The sequence below is a fragment of the Aspergillus ochraceoroseus genome (genome assembly GCF_002846915.1).
Source record: "Aspergillus ochraceoroseus IBT 24754 chromosome Unknown P175scaffold_4, whole genome shotgun sequence".
Lineage (NCBI taxonomy): Eukaryota > Fungi > Ascomycota > Eurotiomycetes > Eurotiales > Aspergillaceae > Aspergillus > Aspergillus ochraceoroseus.
This window is the reverse complement of record NW_024468479.1, coordinates 123018-142627: the sequence shown is the minus strand read 5'-3', so window position 1 is coordinate 142627 and position 19610 is coordinate 123018. Positions and strand designations below refer to the sequence as shown.

The following is a 19610-nucleotide window of genomic DNA, read 5'->3' as shown; positions in this document are numbered from 1 at the left end:
CTAGGATGGATGCATAAACGATGCATAGAAGAGAAACCCCGTCTGTCATCTGGGCAGCCGTTGTCGGGAAATTATTGGGAAATTGGGGATGGACGCACAGACAGAAGCCAGATGAATTGGAAGTACCCTTTCAAGTCTCAAAGCCCCCTGGAAATATGACTTGGTAACCCTTGCAGGGGAGAAGGGAAGTAAGACATTGATTTTGCCTTGATTGAGGATTGTACATACATACATACCTACTGTGGACAGTAATATCGTCCATGATGTATTATTACCATCTCTGTATGCTACGCGTTGAATAAACAGACATTCCAGGATATAACTAGGTTAGGTAATAATAGAAAAAAGAATGTATCCGATTCAAATAGAAATTGATTTATTTGGATTGGTTTAGTGGCCTTTGGATCACTAGTCAACTGTATTCCCGTCTGTTCTGGTTCTGAGGATCTTAATTAACTGCCTCATCCTCGATGCAAAGAGGAACAAATCACATTTTCACCAGAATCAAGTCTCAGCTCCCTCTTCAGTCTTATTTCCTCTCATGACCCCCATGATTCATCCTTTTCCTCCTCCATAGCTCAAGGGATATTATTATTATCCCTAGGGCCGATTCCCACCGGATGGCTGGTCATTTCTGATCTTCCCATGTCATCGATCAACACGCCAATCCCTGGAAGCAGAACGAAAACATACAAACAATCCTCCTCCTCCTCTCCTGGGGTCATGGGGGTATTCGAGGTGCTCGGGTTATTTATGTATCTTCTCCCCCCTGCCCCTTTCGCTTTTTTCCCTCCCATCCTACCACTTCTCTCCACGCTTGCCTTCTGGTTCTCTGCTTACTTCCCCGCAGCAATGAAGTTTGGCTGGTACGAGGTTGCGGTCCTGACAACGGCCTCCTCTGTAGGAGTCAGTGCGAAGGTATTCATTCCTTTGCTTCCTCTTTATACTTGTTTGCTTGAAAAAAAAAACAAAAAAAAAAAACAAACTAATGATTACTGACTGGAACTTGGACTTGTTAGAATGATCTTGCATACTCCCCCCCATATTACCCGTCCCCATGGGCTACCGGTCAGGGGGACTGGGCCGACGCATACAGTCGTGCCATCGAGATTGTTTCGAAAATGACTCTGGATGAGAAGGTGAACCTGACAACCGGCACTGGGTAGGTTCTGTAAAGGATTCTTGCAAGACCGTTCAACGGCGCAATGCTAAAGATTCTGCAGATGGATGTTGGAACGATGTGTCGGTCAGACGGGAAGCGTGCCTAGGTGTGTAACTAGTTCCCAAACGGGTGCTTGACACATACTCATAAATCAATCTAACGTTGCCTGAGACTTGGGATTCAATCTATCTGTACCCAGGATGGTCCTCTAGGTATCCGTTTTAGTATGTCTCCCCATCACCAGCGCCCCACGGGAAACCCATCACTGACAATGACTATAGCGGACTATAACTCAGCCTTCCCGGCTGGGGTCAATGTTGCCGCCACATGGGACAAGTCGCTCGCCTATCTTCGTGGAAACGCTATGGGCCAAGAATTCAGCGACAAGGGGATTGATGTCCAGCTCGGCCCTGCCGCGGGCCCTCTTGGTCGAAGTCCCGACGGGGGCCGTATCTGGGAAGGTTTCTCTCCGGACCCAGTCCTCACGGGTATTATGTTTGCAGAGACGATCAAAGGTATCCAGGATGCCGGGGTCATCGCGACCGCGAAGCATTATCTTGTCAACGAACAGGAGCATTTCCGACAGGCCCCCGAGGCTGTTGGCTATGGCTACGACATCACGGATAGTTTGAGTGCCAATGTGGATGACAAGACTCTACACGAGCTGTACCTCTGGCCCTTTGCCGATGCCGTGCGGGCGGGCGTCGGGGCGATAATGTGCTCCTATAACCAGATTAACAATAGTTACGGCTGCCAGAATAGCCATCTCCTGAACCGGCTTCTCAAAGCTGAACTGGGGTTCCAGGGCTTTGTCATGAGTGACTGGAGTGCAGAGCACAGCGGGGTCGGTGCGGTCCTGGCCGGCATGGATATGTCCATGCCGGGTGATGTCACGTTCAACAGTGGCACCTCATACCTGGGAGCCAATCTGACTATCGCGGTTCTCAATGGTACCGTTCCACAATGGCGCATTGATGATATGGCGGTTCGTATTATGGCTGCCTACTACAAGGTCGGCCGCGATCGCCTGCAACATCCACCCAACTTCAGCTCGTGGACGCGTGATGAGTTCGGATATGCCTACATCGCCGTCTCGGAAGGCCCGTATGAGCGGGTCAATGAGTTTGTGGAGGTCCAGCGCGATCATGCTTCGGTCGCCCACCGTGTGGCTGCGGATAGTGTGGTTTTGTTGAAGAACCACGGCTCGCTTCCCCTGACTGGAAAGGAGCGCATGGTGGGAATTTTGGGCGAGGATGCTGGCTCTCACCCGTGGGGCGCGAATGGCTGCGCCGATCGTGGCTGCGATCAAGGAACCCTGGCCATGGGCTGGGGTAGTGGAACATCGAACTTCCCCTACCTGGTTACTCCGGAACAGGCTATCCAGGACGAGGTTCTGAGAGGACGTGGCAACGTGTTTGCGGTGACCGATAACTACGCTCTGGACCAGGTCGCCTCCGTGGCTGCACAGTCGACGTAAGTTACCCCATGTCGATGGACGCTGACGATGGTACGTGCTGATAATTAATCTTTCTTAGCGTCTCTCTCGTGTTTGTCAATGCAGACTCGGGTGAAGGGTATATCAATGTGGATGGCAATGAGGGCGACCGCAAGAACCTCACCCTTTGGAAAAACGGCGAAAATTTGATCAAGGCGGCTGCAGGAAACTGCAACAATACCATAGTTATCATGCACTCTCCCGGTCCGGTCCTGGTGACTGATTGGTATGACCATCCTAACATCACCGCCATCCTCTGGAATGGCCTGCCCGGCCAGGAATCTGGCAATGCCCTCACCGACGTGCTCTATGGGCGTATTAACCCGGGCGGCAAGTCCCCGTTTACTTGGGGCCGAACGCGCGCTGCGTACGGCGACCCGCTGCTCACGGAACCCAATAATGGCAGAGGAGCACCTCAGCACGATTTTACGGAAGGAATCTTCATTGATTACCGCCATTTTGACAAGAACAACGAGGAGCCGATCTATGAGTTCGGGTTTGGCCTGAGCTACACCACTTTCTCCTACTCGGACCTCCAAATTCAGCGGCTCAACGCCCCCTCCTACGTTCCCACCACCGGCAAGACTCAAGCTGCCCCCATTTTCGGAACGATTCAGGATGCCTCGGCTTACTTGTTCCCTCAGGGACTGACCAAGATTAAGGAGTTCATCTACCCCTATATTAGCTCCACCGATCTCAAGAGCGCGGCAGGCGATGCAAACTATGGAATGAAGGAGTCCCAGTATATCCCCCTGGGTTCTCAGGACGGGTCCCCTCAAGAGCTTCTCTCGGCTAGTGGGGGCCCTGGCGGAAACCCCGGTCTCTATGATGACCTATTCCGGGTGACAGCGACTATCAAAAACACGGGATCGGTGGTTGGCGGCGAGGTGCCGCAGTTGGTAAGTCGGATCTTTCCATCCCGCATGCTGGGCGACTTGTAGTTGGGCTAATTTTTTTTCCCCGCCTATCTAGTATGTTTCCCTGGGTGGCCCCAATGAGCCCAAGGTGGTCCTGCGCCAGTTTGACAAGCTCAATTTGAACCCCGGAGAGGAGTTTGTGTGGTCCACCACTCTAAACCGCCGGGATCTGTCCAACTGGGATGTGCAAAAGCAGGATTGGATTATCTCGTCCTACCCGAAGAAAGTGTATGTCGGTAGCTCGTCACGGAAGCTCCCGCTTGAAGCTACCTTGCCTGCGGTGCAATAGGCGCGGGTTGAATGTGTACAGCGAGGTCGTCCTTACTTCGGAGGGAGGCTCTCGATGCCATCTTAATCATGGACCCCTTCTGGTCTTTTCGAGTACATTAGTTCTAAAGATAATGGGTACAATTTTAATGACACGATATTGCTTTCAATCCTGCGATTCTTGCTTCCAAGTAGTTCCCACGGATCCATACAAATAACGCCACCAAAGCCACCTCTCCCACCAGCCAGCTTTTCTCCTCTTGACCTGGATTTTCCGTTTTGGAGGCTATCGACTAGTCGAGAGAATAAGATCGCAATCGGGTGACTCAATGATGTCACGGTGGTGGTCTCACTCGCTACAGAATTCATCCTCTCCTTGGTTCAATCACAATGATTCTCTTATGGTATAATTACGATGCTCTTGAGCAGCTAGCTATACTGGATGTCTGTGGGAGCCAGATATCGGATCGATCTACAGACTCCTCGCAATAGAATGTTTTCGCTATGCCTGCTGCTGCCCCATCGTTTGAGAAGCTGATGCAAAAGAGTCCCAGGCCGACAGACCACCTCGCCATCACCCTCGGCCCCTTCTTCATCGTCCTCTTTGATCTCGTGGTCCCATGTATCATCTACTATGTCTGGTACAACACTCACCATCACTCGCACCGGGAAAACGATTGTAACGCATCCGGTCCCGAACTTCCCAAATGCTCCCCGGAATCCCACCAGATAAACAGACACATCCTCGGCTATGCTATTGTCTCCTTTGGAATTGGAGAGCTCTATATCCTCATCGCCCGGGTTTGTCGCCTCTTCCTGCATCCAGACGAATGCGCCCCTTTACTGTCACGCTCCCGATGGGAACTCGACGCCACCTCCTGGGTATACGGGGTGTCGATGATCTGCGCCCTCATCCCCTTCGTCATAAGCAGTAGCCAGGAAATGCCGATCCTGTTCCTCTACTCTCCTGCCTTTCTGCTGGGGTTTCTGGCCATCCTGATGCTCATCACCTTGGTCCCCTTCCGCATCCCAATCGGTATCGACTCCCAGCCGCGGGGGACGCCATTACGACCACTCATATACTACGCGGCGGAAGACTTCATGGCCGTTGACTTTCTCCAGGACCGCGACTTCCGTATCCGGTACAACCTGCGCTACGAGCAATCCAAGGCTTTCCGGCGCATGCTCTTCGCTCTGACCCTCTGGTGGCTGTTCGGCGTGTGTGTCTACCTGGGGAGTGTCTCTGCCGTCATTTGGACCCTGCAGTTTCACTATGCGTTTGGGCTGTCGTTGGGGGTGTTGTTTGCATTTCTGGGGGTTTGGGGGGGAGGCTCGTACTTGGGGGTGAAGATGGAGATTGATAGAGAGGTGAAGACTGGCCGAAGTGTATGATCTTCATGGTATCTTAATTCAGCCGAGGAGGTAATTAACTAGAGGAATCAAACAATTTTTTGTAGAAAATTGATCCCTAATAGCGGAGTAGAAAATATGGGAATAATAGAAAAGAAAAGAACCTCCTCGGCTTCGACGTCATGTGTCGAAAGTTGCCAATTTAGGAAATTCGGGAATCTCTTCATTTTTCCCTCGGATTTCCGCTTCTCTCTCGCTTTCCCCAATTCCACCTCTCTTTTGACCACTTCCTCTTTTTCTTCATAGTATATTAGAACTGAAAATATTCTGGCAAGAGGGATTCCTCCCTCTAATTCGCATCCCGACAATGCCTCCTCCTCCTTCCTCCGCCGCAACGACAACACCACCAACCAGACCCTTCCACCCCTCCGCCGCAGTCCTCCTCATCTACCCAGCGACTCTAATTCTAGGCTCTCTCTTCTCTGTTCTCTCCCCGACCGCTCAACCTGCCTCTCCACAGCCCTCATCTGCCACAAACCCCCTGCCGTCGCACCACCAGCAACACGTGGCGATCAACTACTTTGCCCGCAAGGACAACATCTTCAACATATACTTTGTCAAAGTCGGCTGGGCATGGATGACTCTTGCCTTTGCCACGATTCTCCTTGCGCATCCGGCTTCCATACAGAGACCCCGGCGACTTCTCCAGGCAGGTTTGCGGTATATCCTTGTGACGACGGTGTGGTATTCCATGACGCAGTGGTTCCTCGGCCCGCCCATCATCGATCGCAGTTTTGTCTGGAGTGGGGGACGGTGTCGGCGGACTATGAACAGCATGGGTGAGATGCAGACGGAGGGGGATAGTGACGAACAACGTCTAGGTGTTTACTTGACCGCCGCGACTTGCAAGTCTGCTGGGGGTGCTTGGAGGGGTGGACATGATGTCAGCGGACATGTGTTTTTGTTGGTGCTGATCACGGCGGCGTTGGGATTTGAGGTTCTGGGGTTGATGGAGGCGCAGGCGGAGTCCGATACTGGGACGGGAGCGGCAGAGAAGAAGCAAGATTCTGTAGGTGGGTGGAGGAAGACGTGGCCGGTGCGGTTTGTGGGAAGCGTGATTGCGCTGAGTTGGTGGATGCTGTTGATGACGGGTATTTGGTTCCATACGTGGTTCGAAAAGGTGCGTTCTCTCTCCCGGTTCTTTATTGCTACTGCTACTGCTACTGAACTATCCTAACGGGAGGCAGTTTAACGGGTTGGTTATTGCTTCGGTTACGATTTATGCTCTCTACATCCTTCCTCGACGACTCATCCCATGGCGCAATGTGGTTGGTATTCCAGGCGTATAGACGTCGCGCCTGGCCATCACGCGGCGCGTTTTATAGATGATCTTATTATTTTCTTTCTTTTGGTATTGTTGGGATACATATATGATTCTGCAGAGCATGTGCGAATGCTGTAGATTAACTACTGAATGTACAACTCGTCGATTAATGATCACTTAACTTTTTTTTTTCAAGACTCAATTCCAGTTCAGTGGACTGAAGACTCGGGCTCTGGACCAAGGTACCCGCGTTGAAACGCTACTGACGTTAGGATCTATTCTTCACCCGAATCAGCGTGGATGGCTTACCTCCTGGAATCATCGCCGCGGCATACATCACGCGTGTAATGGGCCGCAAGTCCTCTGGAGTCACATCGGTGCGCAGTGCAAGATCCATATACGGACCCCAAGCAGCGAGAATTCGATCCGAATATACCTTGAGATCAACCGATCGCTCCATCTCCGAGTCCTGGCCCGACATGCACCGGATGCCCATGCAGGTGCCGAACTCCCGAAAGGCCAGACGATACTTGATGTTGCGATCCAGGTAGCGGTTGATTTCAAAGAGGTCATCTACCAGATTTGTTATCTACGAAGGGTAAAACAGGAAAGGAAAGGAAAGGAAAGGAAAGGAACGAAGCATACAGATTTGCTCAAAGCACCGATCAACCAGTCTTGTGGCCCACTCTTCCTTTTCCGCAAACCAATGCGCCGTCCACAGAGTCATGCCCAAATCCAATGGATCCCCGGACACAAAATGGTCCCCCTTGCGCTTCATCACCCGGTGATAGTCCTGGATCTCCTCTGTCAGCACGGATTCACGGCCATCGCCATCGCCATCGCCATCGCCATCGTGCATCGTCGCCGCCGCCGTGGCCTGCAACAGCCGAAACACCACAAACCCATCGATAGGATCGAGGTTCCCCTCTGATGCGACGAGCGGCCGCGAGAGATTCACATCCATCTTCCACACCATGCGCGGGCGGTCGGAGCCCCGATTGATGAAAAACGGCCGATGGATGGCCCTGGCCAGCGCGATCGCCTGTTGGTTATACGCGGGGTCCCCCGTTGCCAGGGACAGACGGTTCAGCGCAAACATCCACAGCGTCAGGTAGTGGTGGTATTGCCCGTCGCCGTCGGAGCCGTACTCGTTTACCTTGCCGATGCGTAATCCGCCGCCGAGGGGGTTGGCGTCCGAGGCGCCCGGGAGCCGACTGGCCCCGTCGCGTGTGTGGCCTAGGACGTCGTGCACGGTTTCTGCGAGCCGCCGCGCGAGCACCAGGTACGGATTGTTGGCGTCCGGGTTACTGCGGCGGGTTTCCTGGTGGAGAGTGACGAGGTTGAGGAGGCCGAATGCGTCCGTCCAGAGGTATCGCCCGCGATGGCCGCCGGAGTTTGCGGGGGGCGTCCATTGCTCTGGGTTCCGGATGGCGCTGAAGTCCCCGTAGAGGGATTCAAGCACTTGTTGGAAGCGTTGGAGATGTGGTAGGGGGGTGTTGGTCATGGTGGGGTTTACTTTTCTTCTGTGTGTGGTTCTGGGCGCTACAGCGGGAGAGAGGGAGAGGGGATGCCGCGCGAGGAGTTTCCGACACCAGTTCATTTGGGTGTGAAATAACTAGTACGTAGTACGTACAAGGTTGAGTGGGCTGATCGGGTGGATTTATGGAAAGGATTGGGTTTGGCGATGAAGTCATACTGGTGGCCACTTACATGTCGAACACAAGTTTGCTGTATGTACTATATAGTTATAGCTCTGCTGGGTCGTGGACGCTGCAGCCAAAAGACCCCATTAGGAAAGAAAGAAACATATCCTCCATTTGGGCTGTAGAAAAAGGCAACAAAATAAAACGAAATAAAAATAAAATAAAAACCATTCTCCGCGGATATACATATAGCTATAAGTACAGTTATTCCGCAACAGCCCATCCATATAGCCCCTGTATATCCTCCTCTATGGCATGATCAGGGTATGTAGTACTTACTAGTCTGCGGTGACGGTGAATTATGTACTGGATCTGGCATAGCATTCCTAATGGGGGAAAGCAACTCACTGCCGCTTGGAATTCGTGGTGCGTGGTCTAGGTCTGCTTAATATAACAGTAGTGAGACAGAGTCTGATAGACTGCCGCTGAGTATTATGTATTATTATATTGCCACTTCCGGGAAGGCAGCCTAATAGGCACGTAGAGGCAGTGAGCTCAATTCCGTCACTTGTGAATGGTGACGACTTCATCTAACCTCTTTCTCGAAGCCATTCTTGTAAAGTGCCATATCTTCGTATCGGATCCTGTCTGTCATATCTTCCTGTTTGATTGCAATGTCTTTTGATTGCAGTCAGCTCTCACATCAACTTCTGCCATCCTATGGCTCCCAAACGTTCAAAGGATGATTTCTCACTCATCTTTACAACCTTTCTCTGTCCCTTTGGCTCCCCCCAGGGAAATCGACTACGCTTCAAAGGAAACTACCCTTCCAGCCTCTTACGCAATGAACTCAGGCCCATGTACAGCGATCGAGAACGGGACTCGATGTGCATGTTCCCGAGGTCTTTTTTTACTGGACCATGGAGTAAACTTTGAACTGTTGATATGCAAGACAAAGACGTGTAATCATTTACTTAAAGAACACCGGGCTGCTGATAATGAACCACCTCCGACTGAATCTTCTCCGACCGAATCATCAGCATCTGCCGGCAACCCTAATCACACGCAACAGCACTCCTTGGGATGTAAGTGCATATACTCAGATACTGTCCCCTCAGAGTCCATAGTCAAGAGCTGACAATCTGTAAAAACGGATAGCTACTAGGTATCAAACGAGATGTTTACGCCAGGATACGGTGTCAAAACTTGCAGCCGCCGTCGATTCTCAAAATGTTATTCACATACGCGGGACACCAGCCAGCGGGAAAACGGTCCTGTCCCAACTGCTACTGGACTACTACCTCACGAATAATAGAAAGGTGTTTTTACTCGAGACGTGGGAACCACTGGAAGCTTCCCAAAGCGGAGACCCTTGGACTCGATTCGGCTTGCACCTGCAACAAAAATATCCTGAATTTGATAAAACGTGGAAATCTGTTCCTGCAAACACTGTAATTCTTATTGATGAAGCTCAGGGTTCATACCGGGACACGTACTTCTAGAACACGGTCATCAAGAACCGAAGGTCTGGGGAAGACAAAGACATAAAGATTTGTCTTTTCTGTTCCTACGGAAGCCCTTCGACAGGTGTGGAGGAAGATGATAATGAAAATGGATTTACTCCAGTTACCTTCGGTCCCGCGCAGCGCATTACACTGACCCCTCAACTTGGCAAAGATCGCCAAAGATTGGCTTGTTTTACACGGAAGACGAATTTCGTGAAGTTGTATCACTTCTGACGACAAACAAATTCGATGAACCATTCACAATTGATAAGGCGGCTATGGACTACATGTATGACCTGACAAATGGGCATCCAGGAGGGGTGACAGCCATAGTCGATTTTCTTCAGAATGTATGTACTGTTCTTAATTCTAACCCAGAAAGTGTTAAGCTTTCTTATACAACTAACTCGAGTTCAGCGGCATCGCAATCTCCTTAAACACAAAAAGATCCGTACAATCACGATAGATCATGTTCTTAAAGTTTCAAAGGATGAGAATGATTTCTTTGGGTTTCTCGCAAATCATGCTGTTTATCGCTCATTTCCTAGCGGACAGCGCCTTACATCTGAAGTTGCTGGTACATTGGGCAAGATTTTAGTCAATAGAAGCATACCATTTAATATTAATGATACAACCATGTGGAAATGCTATGAGAGAGGCTGGGTTCACCGCATATCTGAAGGACAGATACTACAAATACATGATGTTGCTGTCCTGCCATCACGCTTGCATGAAGTGTAAGTTCTCATTTAGTATTTCTTGTCTTAATCTGACCCTGTCTTAGATGGCTTGAATGGTTCATAGGCAACAAGCCGAAGCATTTACCTGATAGATTTGACCAGTTACGTCTATTATGCCGGGAGGTTCTCGAAAAATTTTCAAAGATTACTCTGAGACATGCTATTGAAGGCAAGAAAATCTCGACTGCAGCAAAACCCAGGCCCATGGAGGCGCAATATCAGGATGAATTTTATAGGGCATTTTATGATGTGGCAGGCATTGGTGTACCTCTCTGTAGTGAATGGTCAAGGAGTAGTACTAGTCAAGTTGACTTTTATATTCCACAGAAGCAGTGGGCTATCGAGTTGCTTCGAGATTATGATCACGTTGATGAACATATCTCCCGATTCTATCCTGGAGGGAAGTACTTTCCCTGGCTGCAGGAGAAGAAGGTTGTAGATTGGATTATTATCAACTGTGCCTCCTCTCCCCCTACACGTGGTATGTTTCTCTCTGATATTGCTGTTATTCCCACTCATCCTGCTAACAACATCATAGCATATTCTGAGCAGAACCTCTGGACTGCCGTTTTTACCAATGGTTGTTCTGATTTGAAAGTATATGATTATCAAATGCGTCCTTTGTTTTCTGTTCCTCTCCACAATTAGGAATAGCTCCATGATTATAAGGCAACGAACGTATGTGGTGGCCATTAGCAAATCTCAGGTACATATACAAAAAGGGAATTTTCAGATCCATTAATTATAGTAACATACGTACATATCCCATGAATTGTGGCTCTGGATGCTGAGGAAATGGGCCCGAAATCGTCACGGGCGCTCCCTGATGAAGCTATTCTGAATCCCCCTGTTTACTGAATACCCACGCCATTCTTGCGGCCACCTAGGCGGTCGAAACGGCACACTAGTTAGTTATCTAAACATTATTAGATATGTTCCAGTATCCAAAAAGTCTGCGCAGCGTGGAAACGCCACGCTTCTAGAATCAAAAGCCACGCACAAACATGGTCTCTTCGCCGTCCCCCACAGTCACTCACTCACTCCGTAGCGCAGGTTCTTACAAGCGAAGTTCTAGAGAATAGGGGCGCGCTCGAGGTTCTCATTACCAAGGGACCAGGACGTGGCCACGATGGGTTCTGCGCTTGCTAATGGTTGGAACCAGCCCAATTAATCTAGGAAACGCGAAGCTATTGAAAAGGTCGCGCGCGTCTCTTTATCACCGTCCGAGCTAAAAGGGGGGAGGGAGCTCGAATTTTTCAAGGGCACACATTTTGCACCGGAAGTGACGTGACATTCTTATATATATATCGATCTATCTGTATTGATTTATTACACTGATTTTTTGACCTTAATTCTAATCCGAGGTATGTATAGATGGGTTTTCGTTCCCTGGCTGAATGCTAACTAACGGTTTGTGGGACTCATTGAAAAAAGGGATGGAGGTCCTTACGGCTGCGGCGTCTGGGGGCATCGCAACGCTGTGTTCTACAATCATCCCCCTGACTGGGTTTGCGTGGATTCCAAGCTGGTGTCCTGCTCACAATGCTGCCGCGGATCTGGAAAGTCGATTGTCAAGGCATGCACATCTCTATCCTCCGGGATCGCCAGGGTATATCCAGGGCACAAAACGCTGGTCAGCCCTAGATGAACCGGATATTGCCCTGGTGGTGGAGGTCGCGACCGCAGAAGATGTGGTAGAAACGGTATGTTCAAGATTGGAAGAAATCCCCCGAGACCGTGCTGCTCATTTTTACCCAGATCCAATATGCCAATGAACAAAGTATCCCCTTTGTGGCATACAGTGGAGGCCATGGAACCATGACTACCCTGGGAGATGTGGAAAACGGCATCGAGATTTGGATGCACAAATTAGACTCGATCTCGATCGCGGACGATGGGCAGACCGCTACATTTGGCGGAGGCGTCTCCTCGAAACAGGCCATGGACTCACTCTGGGCCCAAGGGAAGCAAACGGGTGCGTGAGAGAGAGAGAGAGAGAGAGCGTAGAGTAAGAGAACTCGTGGCTGACGTTCTATATAGTAACTGGAGCGTGCGAGTGTACGGGGCTGCTTGGGCCGGCCCTGGGTGGTGGCCACGGTTTCCTCCAAGGATGGTACGGACTCATGGTGGATCAATTCGTCTCGATGGATCTGGTTCTCGCCAATGGAACCCTGATCACTCTCGACGAGGATTCAGACTTATGGTGGGCTGTCAAGGGAGCAGGACACAACTTTGGCATCGTCACCTCGGTCACGATGAAAGTCTACGATGTGCCCCATGACGGCCTCTGGTCTTACCAAAGCTTTATCTTCACGCACGAAAAGGTCGAGCAATTGTATGAAACCATCAACGAGGTTCTTCTCCAAGACGGCAACCAACCCGTGGACCTGATCAACTACTCGGTCTTCTTGAACCTGCCCGATCTGGATCCAGACCATGTGAGCTGCTCTTCTCTACATATCCTCCGGGCAGAGCACCAGACTAATCCAGACAGTCCGTCATTCTCTTTGCCATTTTCCGCGAAGGAGTGCCTGCCGTGGAGGACAAATACACGAAGCCCTTCATCGAGATCGGCCCCATCGTAACCAGCGGGGACAAAGGCACCTACCACGATATCCCCACCTGGTCTGGCTTTGCTATTGATTCCCCTGTTTGCATGAAGACCGGATTGGCGAGTATGCGCTTCCCGGTGGACCTACAGAGATACAATCCGCTGGTCCAGCGCGCAACGTACGATATCTTTTCAAGTGTCACGCATCAGAACCCTGCCTTGAACAACTCGATGTTCCTCTGGGAAGGCTACTCGCTCCAGGGGGTCCAAAGCATCCCCGCCGAATCCACTGCTTATCCCAACCGGGCAGGCAATCTCCTGGTTTCTCCCGTCATCACATATGAACCTTCGGGTCTGGAGCGCGAGATCGAGGCCCGTGCGTTTGGGGAATCGCTGCGCCAGATAGTCCATCACGGCAGTGGACAGAAGGAATTGTATGCGTATGTGAACTACGCATTTGGCGACGAGGGTCCACGGAGTTGGTATGGATACGAGCCCTGGCGTTTGGACCGTCTGCGCGAGTTGAAGGCCAAGTATGACCCAGAGCACCGATTTAACTTTTATGCTCCTTTTACTTGATGATATATACGCAGACTATAGTTACCTGGCTTTTTGTATGAGGTTATTGAAGTATTATTGATGAATGATCGAATTCCGTTGCTGCTCATAGATTGATTGGATGTCCTCACATGCTCCAACGTGTATCGGAAAAGACGCTCGGTTGACTAAATACACCCAGTTTTTCGTCCTCAAAGCAGACCCTTCTTTTTCGATCTGTGCGCCGTGCTACCGCAACCATGTTTCCCCTGGTAGATCTCTGGTCTATGAATTTGAACTCTACCGCTCCACCGATCCAAGTGAAGAATCCGCGTGTAATTTTGCTTACCCTGCACCTTTAGCCATCTTCCACCGTCAATGTACTCCAATGGGTACAGTGCAGCCGCTACTGGATTTTGTTCGTATGTGCCGCTCCCTGGTTCCCTGCGAGGGTTCTGTAATTACAGCCTCAACCGAGGCGGAAACGTCTGCTTTTCATGCTACTGTGATTGTTTAGCAAATACGTCGCTGGAAGCAGAATTCGTGCCGGCCCGACTAGCGCCTGATCAGATCGGGAAAGTGACTTGTGATCTGGCACATGATTATTCGAAGCTGGCAATGGAAGTCGCAGTGCGACGAGGCAATGAAGGGATCTGGCGAGAGTGCATGAAAACGACTGCCAATGTGGGGGTATGTCCTGGTCCCAAAGGCATTGACGAAAGAGAGATGAGAGCCATGCCTGGCTGGTACCATGTGTCAGGCTTTGAGAATGTGCAGGTCTGTGTCAGCTGCTATTGGCTGAAAGTGCAGTTGTATGGAGGAGGTCATCTTTTTAAACCTCTGACACGGCCTTTAGTCCCTGGTGTGATACGAAAATGCAGTCTATCTGAATGTAATGCCGCGGGTGTCTGTTCCATAGATACCGGCAATGACTCCAGCGGCACCCTATCATGGCGAGCACGCAGGCTATTTAATGCTCTGAGAGCAGGCTATGAGACTAATCAATGGGCGTCTGTCCTCGAGGTGGCACGACAAATAGTCCAAGAGCCCCCACCCTGTGAGGGACAATCCCGAGCCTTTACAAGGGCTAGCGGGAGGAAATGGTTCGGCTGCCAGGGCAGTAGTGGCAGTTCAAATGATTGTACCATCATTGTCTGTGAAGATTGTCACTGGCGCCTGGTCCGTGGCCGACCACACGCGGCTTTATTCAGTTATGATCTAACAGAAGCGGCGTATATAACAGGGGGCAGCTCCGGGTTCAAATGCCAGACGTATACCCACAGGACACAACAAAGGCTCCAAGCGGCTGCTGAGACAGGAGACTTCCAGAGCTTTGCCTGCTGGTGGAATAAACGGGACGAACTTCGCAAGAAACGTGACGCATGGATTCCACTCATTCAGGCAGAGCAGATGAAGCAATCGGCAGCCGACTCCCAGCGGATACAACAAGCGCGCCTAAGGATGAATGCACAAAGAAATGCTCCGAGTCGTATAGGGGCTACTGGTTTGGTAGATTTGGCCATGGGTGAGCCTGGTGTACGTTGGAGAAGCTCATCAGTAAGTTGGAATGTTTTTTTGCTTGTCTAGCCTTGCTTGCCCTATAGGTTGGATGGGGACACTGGACTAAAGGGTCGGACAGAAGCCCAACAGAGTTGGCAGGATGCCAGGAACATCCCAATACAAGTTGGGGGAGCACAGTCATGGGAGTTGCAGCGGTTGTACAGGCTGGCAAAGGCAGATGAGGACGCGTTCTTGTTGATGGAGTAAATCTATTTTGCCCTCGTCCAACCCAGATTTGCAGTCAAATTAGTTATATCAGTGCGGTACCTCAGGTACCTTCCAGGCATCAGTTTATGCAGATAATGTGCATAATTAATAAGCCGGTATATTTCCCAAAATGGAATAATGTAAACACTCGCCACAAATCATGCTAACCGGATTGGGCCAATGACGTCAACTCACCGCCTGCCTACTTTGTCCTTTTATTTACACACTCAACTCGACAACGGCAACTTCCACAACAACACCATCACCACCACCACCACCACCTTCGCCATCATATTGTCAAAGTTCTTCTTCCATCTGGTTTCTTTCCTTCATTAATTGAGATCATCTCCTAGTTGCTTTGCTCAACCCTCTATCTTCCTCCCCACATCTCCTCTGCGCATTGACATTATGCCGGTTCGCCGGTCTGCTCGTCTTCGGAGCCTTCAGCAGGCGACCCAGGTAGTCTTTTTGTCCGCCCTTGCTTGGTGCGAGTTGCTGACCCTCACTTTTCATTGTAGGATTCTCCTACGGGACCCGTCACTGACAACAACAATGACAACATCAACATGGCGAAGAGGCATAAAAACCTCACTACCGTGATTGAACGCGACGAAATTCCCAGTGTTGATGTGCCCACCCCTCGTCAGCCCACTCCCAAAGCCGCGGTTACTCAAACCCCCAGAAGCACACACAGCCAGAAAAAATCGCCCACAAAGACACCAACCAGTGTTATGACGCGTCCCACGCACCAGGAAATGCATCCCAGCAAAGTTCACCAGAGCACGACCAAGAAGCCAGATTCAGGCTTGATTCTGGGGTTCAACCCTGTCAAGAAGGATGCCCAAGGCAATGTGGTGAAGGATACACCGGCACAGCATACACCAAGCAAAGTCAATGCCTCGCCAGCGTCAAACTATTACGGTACTCCGGCTTTTGAATTCAAATTCTCTTGCGCTGATTCTCAGCTGAGCGATGAGGCCAAGCATCTCATGGAGAGTGTGCGTGAGGATGTTGCCCGCATTAAAGCCCAGATGATCCACGAAAAGCACAGTGACGCCCCATCGGAAGCATCGCAGATTACAGACAGAAGGATTGCGAAACCCAAAGGCAAGGCTGGACGGTTTTCCGATGCCCATATGGCTGAATTCAAAAAGATGGATTCTATTGCTGGCCACGCCTCTGCGTTCCGCGCCACTCCAGGAAGATTCCAGCCGTTAGTGAAGATCGAGAAGACTCTGAAGAGGAAGAATTCCAAGGCGCATCTGGATGAAGCAGAGAGTCATTCTTCATCCGCTAAAGCGGCTCCCAAGGCATCTCCCGGCCCCGCAACGCCCGGCGCTAAAAGGGTCAAACGTGACAAGGCTGATGATATCTCAACGGGCCGATTGATTACGCCCAAGCGAGCAATTTCTCGACCCCGAGCTGGAGTGCGCAGCTCCTTGATGACCCCTACTCGATCTTCCATGGCGCGTGCGTCCTCTGTTAGCCTAAAACCACCGCGAACCAGCATGATCCCCTCTCTTACACAATCTCCCGCCCCCAAACCGTCTAAGGTTCCATGTACCCCTCGAACTGATTTTAATCCGCGCTTTAAGAGTAACTTGCCCACTCTGGGTAGTCTCAAATCTATCCTGCGCCGCCATCAGCCGCTTTTCTCCAGGGACCCGTCCAAGATAGCTGCCGGAACGCACTTCGCAGCCCCAGATTTCACATCGGATTTACTCTTGAAACCTTCCCGCGAGAATTCACAGGAACCAGCACCAACTCCATCCCCTAAGAAACGCGTCGAATTTACGCCAGCCGCACAGTCTCCCCGTCCGCAGCAGCTGGTTTCGCCTTCTCCGTCAAAAATCCCGATGGTGGTTGCGTACCCTGGTACTTCAAACATCGTCTACCCGACATTGCCTTCACTGACTCCGGATCGTACTCAAGTTGAGCAACTCACGACAGTTCGCTCCGTTCGCCCATCTGAGCTCCCTCTCGAAGCCACTTTGCCCGAAATCCCCGGCATGCCCCATGGCATCAGTCACAAGAAGAGACATCGTGCTGCTGACGACGAGGCGGATGGCGAGAACGTGCCACCTGTTGGTAAACCCTCGGATGAGCGGAGCGCAAAGCGACTGAAGTTTAACTCCCCGGCACCCGTGAAGTTACCTCCTTCTAGCCCCCTCAAAGCTCGTTCGCACACCCCTTCCCGGCTGATCTCAAGGCCTGGTCGCGTTGGAACTCCAGTGAGTGCTCGTGCGAAGAGTCGCGGGGTTCTCAGCGTGAGCCGCTTGAACTTGTTGTCGCAGCCAAAACATCGGTCCTAGCTGTTTGTGTGAGCATAATGATCTATTGCATTCATGAGCGTTACCTTGCTAGCATAGATGGGCTTTGTTTACATTTCAGAGAAACTTCCCCATCTTTTGCATGTTTATTCCTTTCTTCGAGTGGTCCGCAGATCCGCCCAGGCTGTCCTCGTGTATTTATTGTTTACCGGATTTGATATCTTTGGAACCCTTAATGGGTCTTGATTCTTGTTGAATTTATTTGCAGGCGCTTGGATGCATCCGGGATGCAGGATATGGATGGCGTTTTGCCTCTTGAAAGTGGCTTCTCCGCTTCCCTTGTTTAATTCCAGGGGGTGTGGGATTGATTGTATTGATCTGTAAGGGTAACAGATTTCCAAATATTTGTTTTATGAAGAACTACGATTGTCATTGTATCTCAGTCATCCTTTGCTCGATACCCTTCTGCAGTACGTATCGCCTTGTAAATTCTGGCGACTTCAGCCGACGCGACATTCATAGGCAGCAGCAAACCGAGCGCCTGGCAGATGCAACCAACCGGGAATCGTGACTGGGTGGTTCAGCAACCGCATCTTCACGCATTGGAGAGTTCTGCATCCGTGCTAATTATTTTCTAATTCTTGCGAGATGGTTTCCTGAGCCGCGCGCAAAGCATCTCGGAATCTCAAACCGGCGTTGCGTGATATTTGCTGATTCCCGACCATCAACAGGGACTGTATGGGTATGGGACCAGCCAAATCTGATATATTGTTGATATCGGACATATCTTCCTCCCATTTTATAGCCATGGCGACCGGTGAGGTACTGCTAAATGGGGTTGCGTCTTTAGAAGGTGTGGCATGCGCCGCGGAGGTTGTCCCTGAGAGTGGAGGCGATGCAGGGCGCGAAACTGTAGAGACAGCACGCGAGGAAATTGTCGCCGGGATTGGCTTTGACAGCTGGATGGATGGCATCATGACGGCAAGCATGTAGGTTAGCAAGGCAGTGTCCGAGGAATCCGACGAATCTTGCACAGATGGTCGCCCCTGTGATCGTACAACCGTCCGTAGTCCGTGGATAGCAGTGTGGAGGCGAGAGATCTGGTCCTGTGCATGATTCGGCCTGGGTCCAATGTCGCGAGCGATGTTTAGGGCTTCTTGCGCCAGGGGAAGACCGTTGCTCGGGATCTAAAGAGCTCAGACTAGGCAATCAAGTCAAGCTCTAGGAGGCATCAAGCACTTACAGACGCACACTTGGATCTGGCCTGACGACAGTTCAGGCAAGCTGTATACCCTTGGGCATATTTGCATGTTCTTGTTGGATCCCTCCGGAGATTCAGAATACAGTTGTAGCACCACTCATAGAGCGAAGATGCTGGGATCCAGTCGCTTCGATCGCGGTCTCGTTTCGGACGGATGGCTTTCCGCTGTGTCTTGGGCATCTACTGCATGGTGAGTGAGTGCTTTGCGATACTCATAATAGGGGAACTGGTGTTTTCTTTTTCTTTTTCTTTTTTCTTGTCCGTGGATTGACTCACTGTACGCGGAAAAGACCATAGAATCAAGGCCCCTAGCTGTCTCTTCGTCGTACTTTAAGCTGACGGACGAGAGAATGGTAAAGGACAATAGGGTTAAAAAAAAAAAAAGAATTACCTGCCCTGAACCTATGGATAGACCCTGAAAATCTGTTGTGGAAAAGTCGTTTGTGCGCTCCAGTAGTATGAGGCCGGCCGCGACTTACATACTGTGGATAGGGCTAACGGTGAGATTGAACTCCGTACGCCCAGTCAAACGCTCGGGCGAGGTCACCAGCGGCACTGAAGACTTTCTTAGGTCTTCTGCATGTGAGGAATCCTTCAAGAGGTTCTCCATTGGCTCCGATGATGCACTGCGGCCTGCTGAATCACATACATAGGCTTTTGGAGCTATCACTTTTAGGCCACACATGCCGGAGCAAGACCACTTTTCCAAGGAGACTTGTATATTCAACTAAACGGCTTCACATTCTATCTTCTAGTAACAGTTGTAGTAGTATACGAAAAAAAAAAAAAAAAGGTAATCACAGATGTTGTCTACTTTGCAC

General features: G+C 50.7%; 10 protein-coding genes across 10 annotated transcripts; 8 read left to right on the top strand and 2 right to left on the bottom strand.

Annotated features, from left to right (window-relative positions):
- Nucleotides 1-479: 479 nt before the first annotated feature.
- P175DRAFT_0478340 (uncharacterized protein) lies at nucleotides 480-818 on the top strand (the record flags this gene model as incomplete). The annotated part of the gene is made up of 1 exon (XM_040895358.1): nucleotides 480-818. A coding segment is annotated over exon 1 (171 nt), but the record flags the coding sequence as incomplete, so codon positions are not given.
- On the top strand, nucleotides 480-4018 carry P175DRAFT_0501106 (beta-glucosidase). The gene is made up of 8 exons (XM_040897095.1): nucleotides 480-755; nucleotides 851-918; nucleotides 1020-1162; nucleotides 1224-1268; nucleotides 1334-1386; nucleotides 1444-2635; nucleotides 2698-3556; nucleotides 3630-4018. The coding sequence occupies exons 2-8, from the start codon at nucleotides 853-855 to the stop codon at nucleotides 3861-3863; spliced, it is 2592 nt and encodes an 863-aa protein (XP_040751883.1). The 5' UTR covers nucleotides 480-755; nucleotides 851-852; the 3' UTR covers nucleotides 3864-4018.
- A 103-nt stretch (nucleotides 4019-4121) lies between these two features.
- P175DRAFT_0478337 (uncharacterized protein) lies at nucleotides 4122-5233 on the top strand (the record flags this gene model as incomplete). The annotated part of the gene is made up of 1 exon (XM_040895357.1): nucleotides 4122-5233. The coding sequence occupies exon 1, from the start codon at nucleotides 4346-4348 to the stop codon at nucleotides 5231-5233; it is 888 nt and encodes a 295-aa protein (XP_040751882.1). The 5' UTR covers nucleotides 4122-4345.
- A 157-nt stretch (nucleotides 5234-5390) lies between these two features.
- P175DRAFT_0501105 (putative inositol phospholipid biosynthesis protein Scs3) lies at nucleotides 5391-6707 on the top strand. Its single transcript, XM_040897094.1, has 2 exons — nucleotides 5391-6371; nucleotides 6439-6707. The coding sequence occupies exons 1-2, from the start codon at nucleotides 5559-5561 to the stop codon at nucleotides 6538-6540; spliced, it is 915 nt and encodes a 304-aa protein (XP_040751881.1). The 5' UTR covers nucleotides 5391-5558; the 3' UTR covers nucleotides 6541-6707.
- A 17-nt stretch (nucleotides 6708-6724) lies between these two features.
- P175DRAFT_0531825 (uncharacterized protein) lies at nucleotides 6725-8019 on the bottom strand (the record flags this gene model as incomplete). Its single annotated transcript, XM_040899905.1, has 3 exons — nucleotides 6725-6774; nucleotides 6825-7088; nucleotides 7161-8019. The coding sequence occupies 3 exons, from the start codon at nucleotides 8017-8019 to the stop codon at nucleotides 6725-6727; spliced, it is 1173 nt and encodes a 390-aa protein (XP_040751880.1).
- An 881-nt stretch (nucleotides 8020-8900) lies between these two features.
- Nucleotides 8901-11051, top strand: P175DRAFT_0492840 (uncharacterized protein; the record flags this gene model as incomplete). The annotated part of the gene is made up of 7 exons (XM_040895920.1): nucleotides 8901-9243; nucleotides 9317-9634; nucleotides 9661-9745; nucleotides 9785-10013; nucleotides 10081-10400; nucleotides 10448-10884; nucleotides 10942-11051. The coding sequence occupies 7 exons, from the start codon at nucleotides 8901-8903 to the stop codon at nucleotides 11049-11051; spliced, it is 1842 nt and encodes a 613-aa protein (XP_040751879.1).
- A 610-nt stretch (nucleotides 11052-11661) lies between these two features.
- P175DRAFT_0217630 (putative FAD-dependent oxygenase) lies at nucleotides 11662-13701 on the top strand. The gene is made up of 5 exons (XM_040892618.1): nucleotides 11662-11767; nucleotides 11838-12106; nucleotides 12162-12378; nucleotides 12444-12841; nucleotides 12898-13701. The coding sequence occupies exons 2-5, from the start codon at nucleotides 11840-11842 to the stop codon at nucleotides 13531-13533; spliced, it is 1518 nt and encodes a 505-aa protein (XP_040751878.1). The 5' UTR covers nucleotides 11662-11767; nucleotides 11838-11839; the 3' UTR covers nucleotides 13534-13701.
- P175DRAFT_0531822 (uncharacterized protein) lies at nucleotides 13634-15258 on the top strand (the record flags this gene model as incomplete). Its single annotated transcript, XM_040899904.1, has 3 exons — nucleotides 13634-13913; nucleotides 14009-15048; nucleotides 15121-15258. The coding sequence occupies 3 exons, from the start codon at nucleotides 13634-13636 to the stop codon at nucleotides 15256-15258; spliced, it is 1458 nt and encodes a 485-aa protein (XP_040751877.1).
- A 408-nt stretch (nucleotides 15259-15666) lies between these two features.
- On the top strand, nucleotides 15667-17570 carry P175DRAFT_0509073 (uncharacterized protein; the record flags this gene model as incomplete). The annotated part of the gene is made up of 2 exons (XM_040898403.1): nucleotides 15667-15717; nucleotides 15777-17570. 2 exons carry the CDS (start codon nucleotides 15667-15669, stop codon nucleotides 17568-17570), a joined length of 1845 nt encoding a protein of 614 aa, XP_040751876.1.
- A 581-nt stretch (nucleotides 17571-18151) lies between these two features.
- Nucleotides 18152-19399, bottom strand: P175DRAFT_0557173 (uncharacterized protein; the record flags this gene model as incomplete). The annotated part of the gene is made up of 4 exons (XM_040900752.1): nucleotides 18152-18715; nucleotides 18772-18969; nucleotides 19181-19212; nucleotides 19273-19399. The coding sequence occupies 4 exons, from the start codon at nucleotides 19397-19399 to the stop codon at nucleotides 18152-18154; spliced, it is 921 nt and encodes a 306-aa protein (XP_040751875.1).
- Between the last annotated feature and the right edge of the window lie 211 nt (nucleotides 19400-19610).

Excerpts from the sequence above, each read along its gene's own strand:
- P175DRAFT_0501106 (XM_040897095.1), top strand. The coding sequence starts at position 853 with ATGAAGTTTGGCTGGTACGAGGTTGCGGTCCTGACAACGGCCTCCTCT. Across the intron at positions 1,163-1,223 it reads AACCTGACAACCGGCACTGG|ATGGATGTTGGAACGATGTG; the intron begins GTAGGTTCTGTA and ends AAGATTCTGCAG. Across the intron at positions 2,636-2,697 it reads TCCGTGGCTGCACAGTCGAC|CGTCTCTCTCGTGTTTGTCA; the intron begins GTAAGTTACCCC and ends AATCTTTCTTAG.
- P175DRAFT_0501105 (XM_040897094.1), top strand. The coding sequence starts at position 5,559 with ATGCCTCCTCCTCCTTCCTCCGCCGCAACGACAACACCACCAACCAGA. Across the intron at positions 6,372-6,438 it reads TCCATACGTGGTTCGAAAAG|TTTAACGGGTTGGTTATTGC; the intron begins GTGCGTTCTCTC and ends AACGGGAGGCAG.
- P175DRAFT_0217630 (XM_040892618.1), top strand. The coding sequence starts at position 11,840 with ATGGAGGTCCTTACGGCTGCGGCGTCTGGGGGCATCGCAACGCTGTGT. Across the intron at positions 12,107-12,161 it reads CAGAAGATGTGGTAGAAACG|ATCCAATATGCCAATGAACA; the intron begins GTATGTTCAAGA and ends ATTTTTACCCAG. Across the intron at positions 12,379-12,443 it reads GGCCCAAGGGAAGCAAACGG|TAACTGGAGCGTGCGAGTGT; the intron begins GTGCGTGAGAGA and ends CGTTCTATATAG.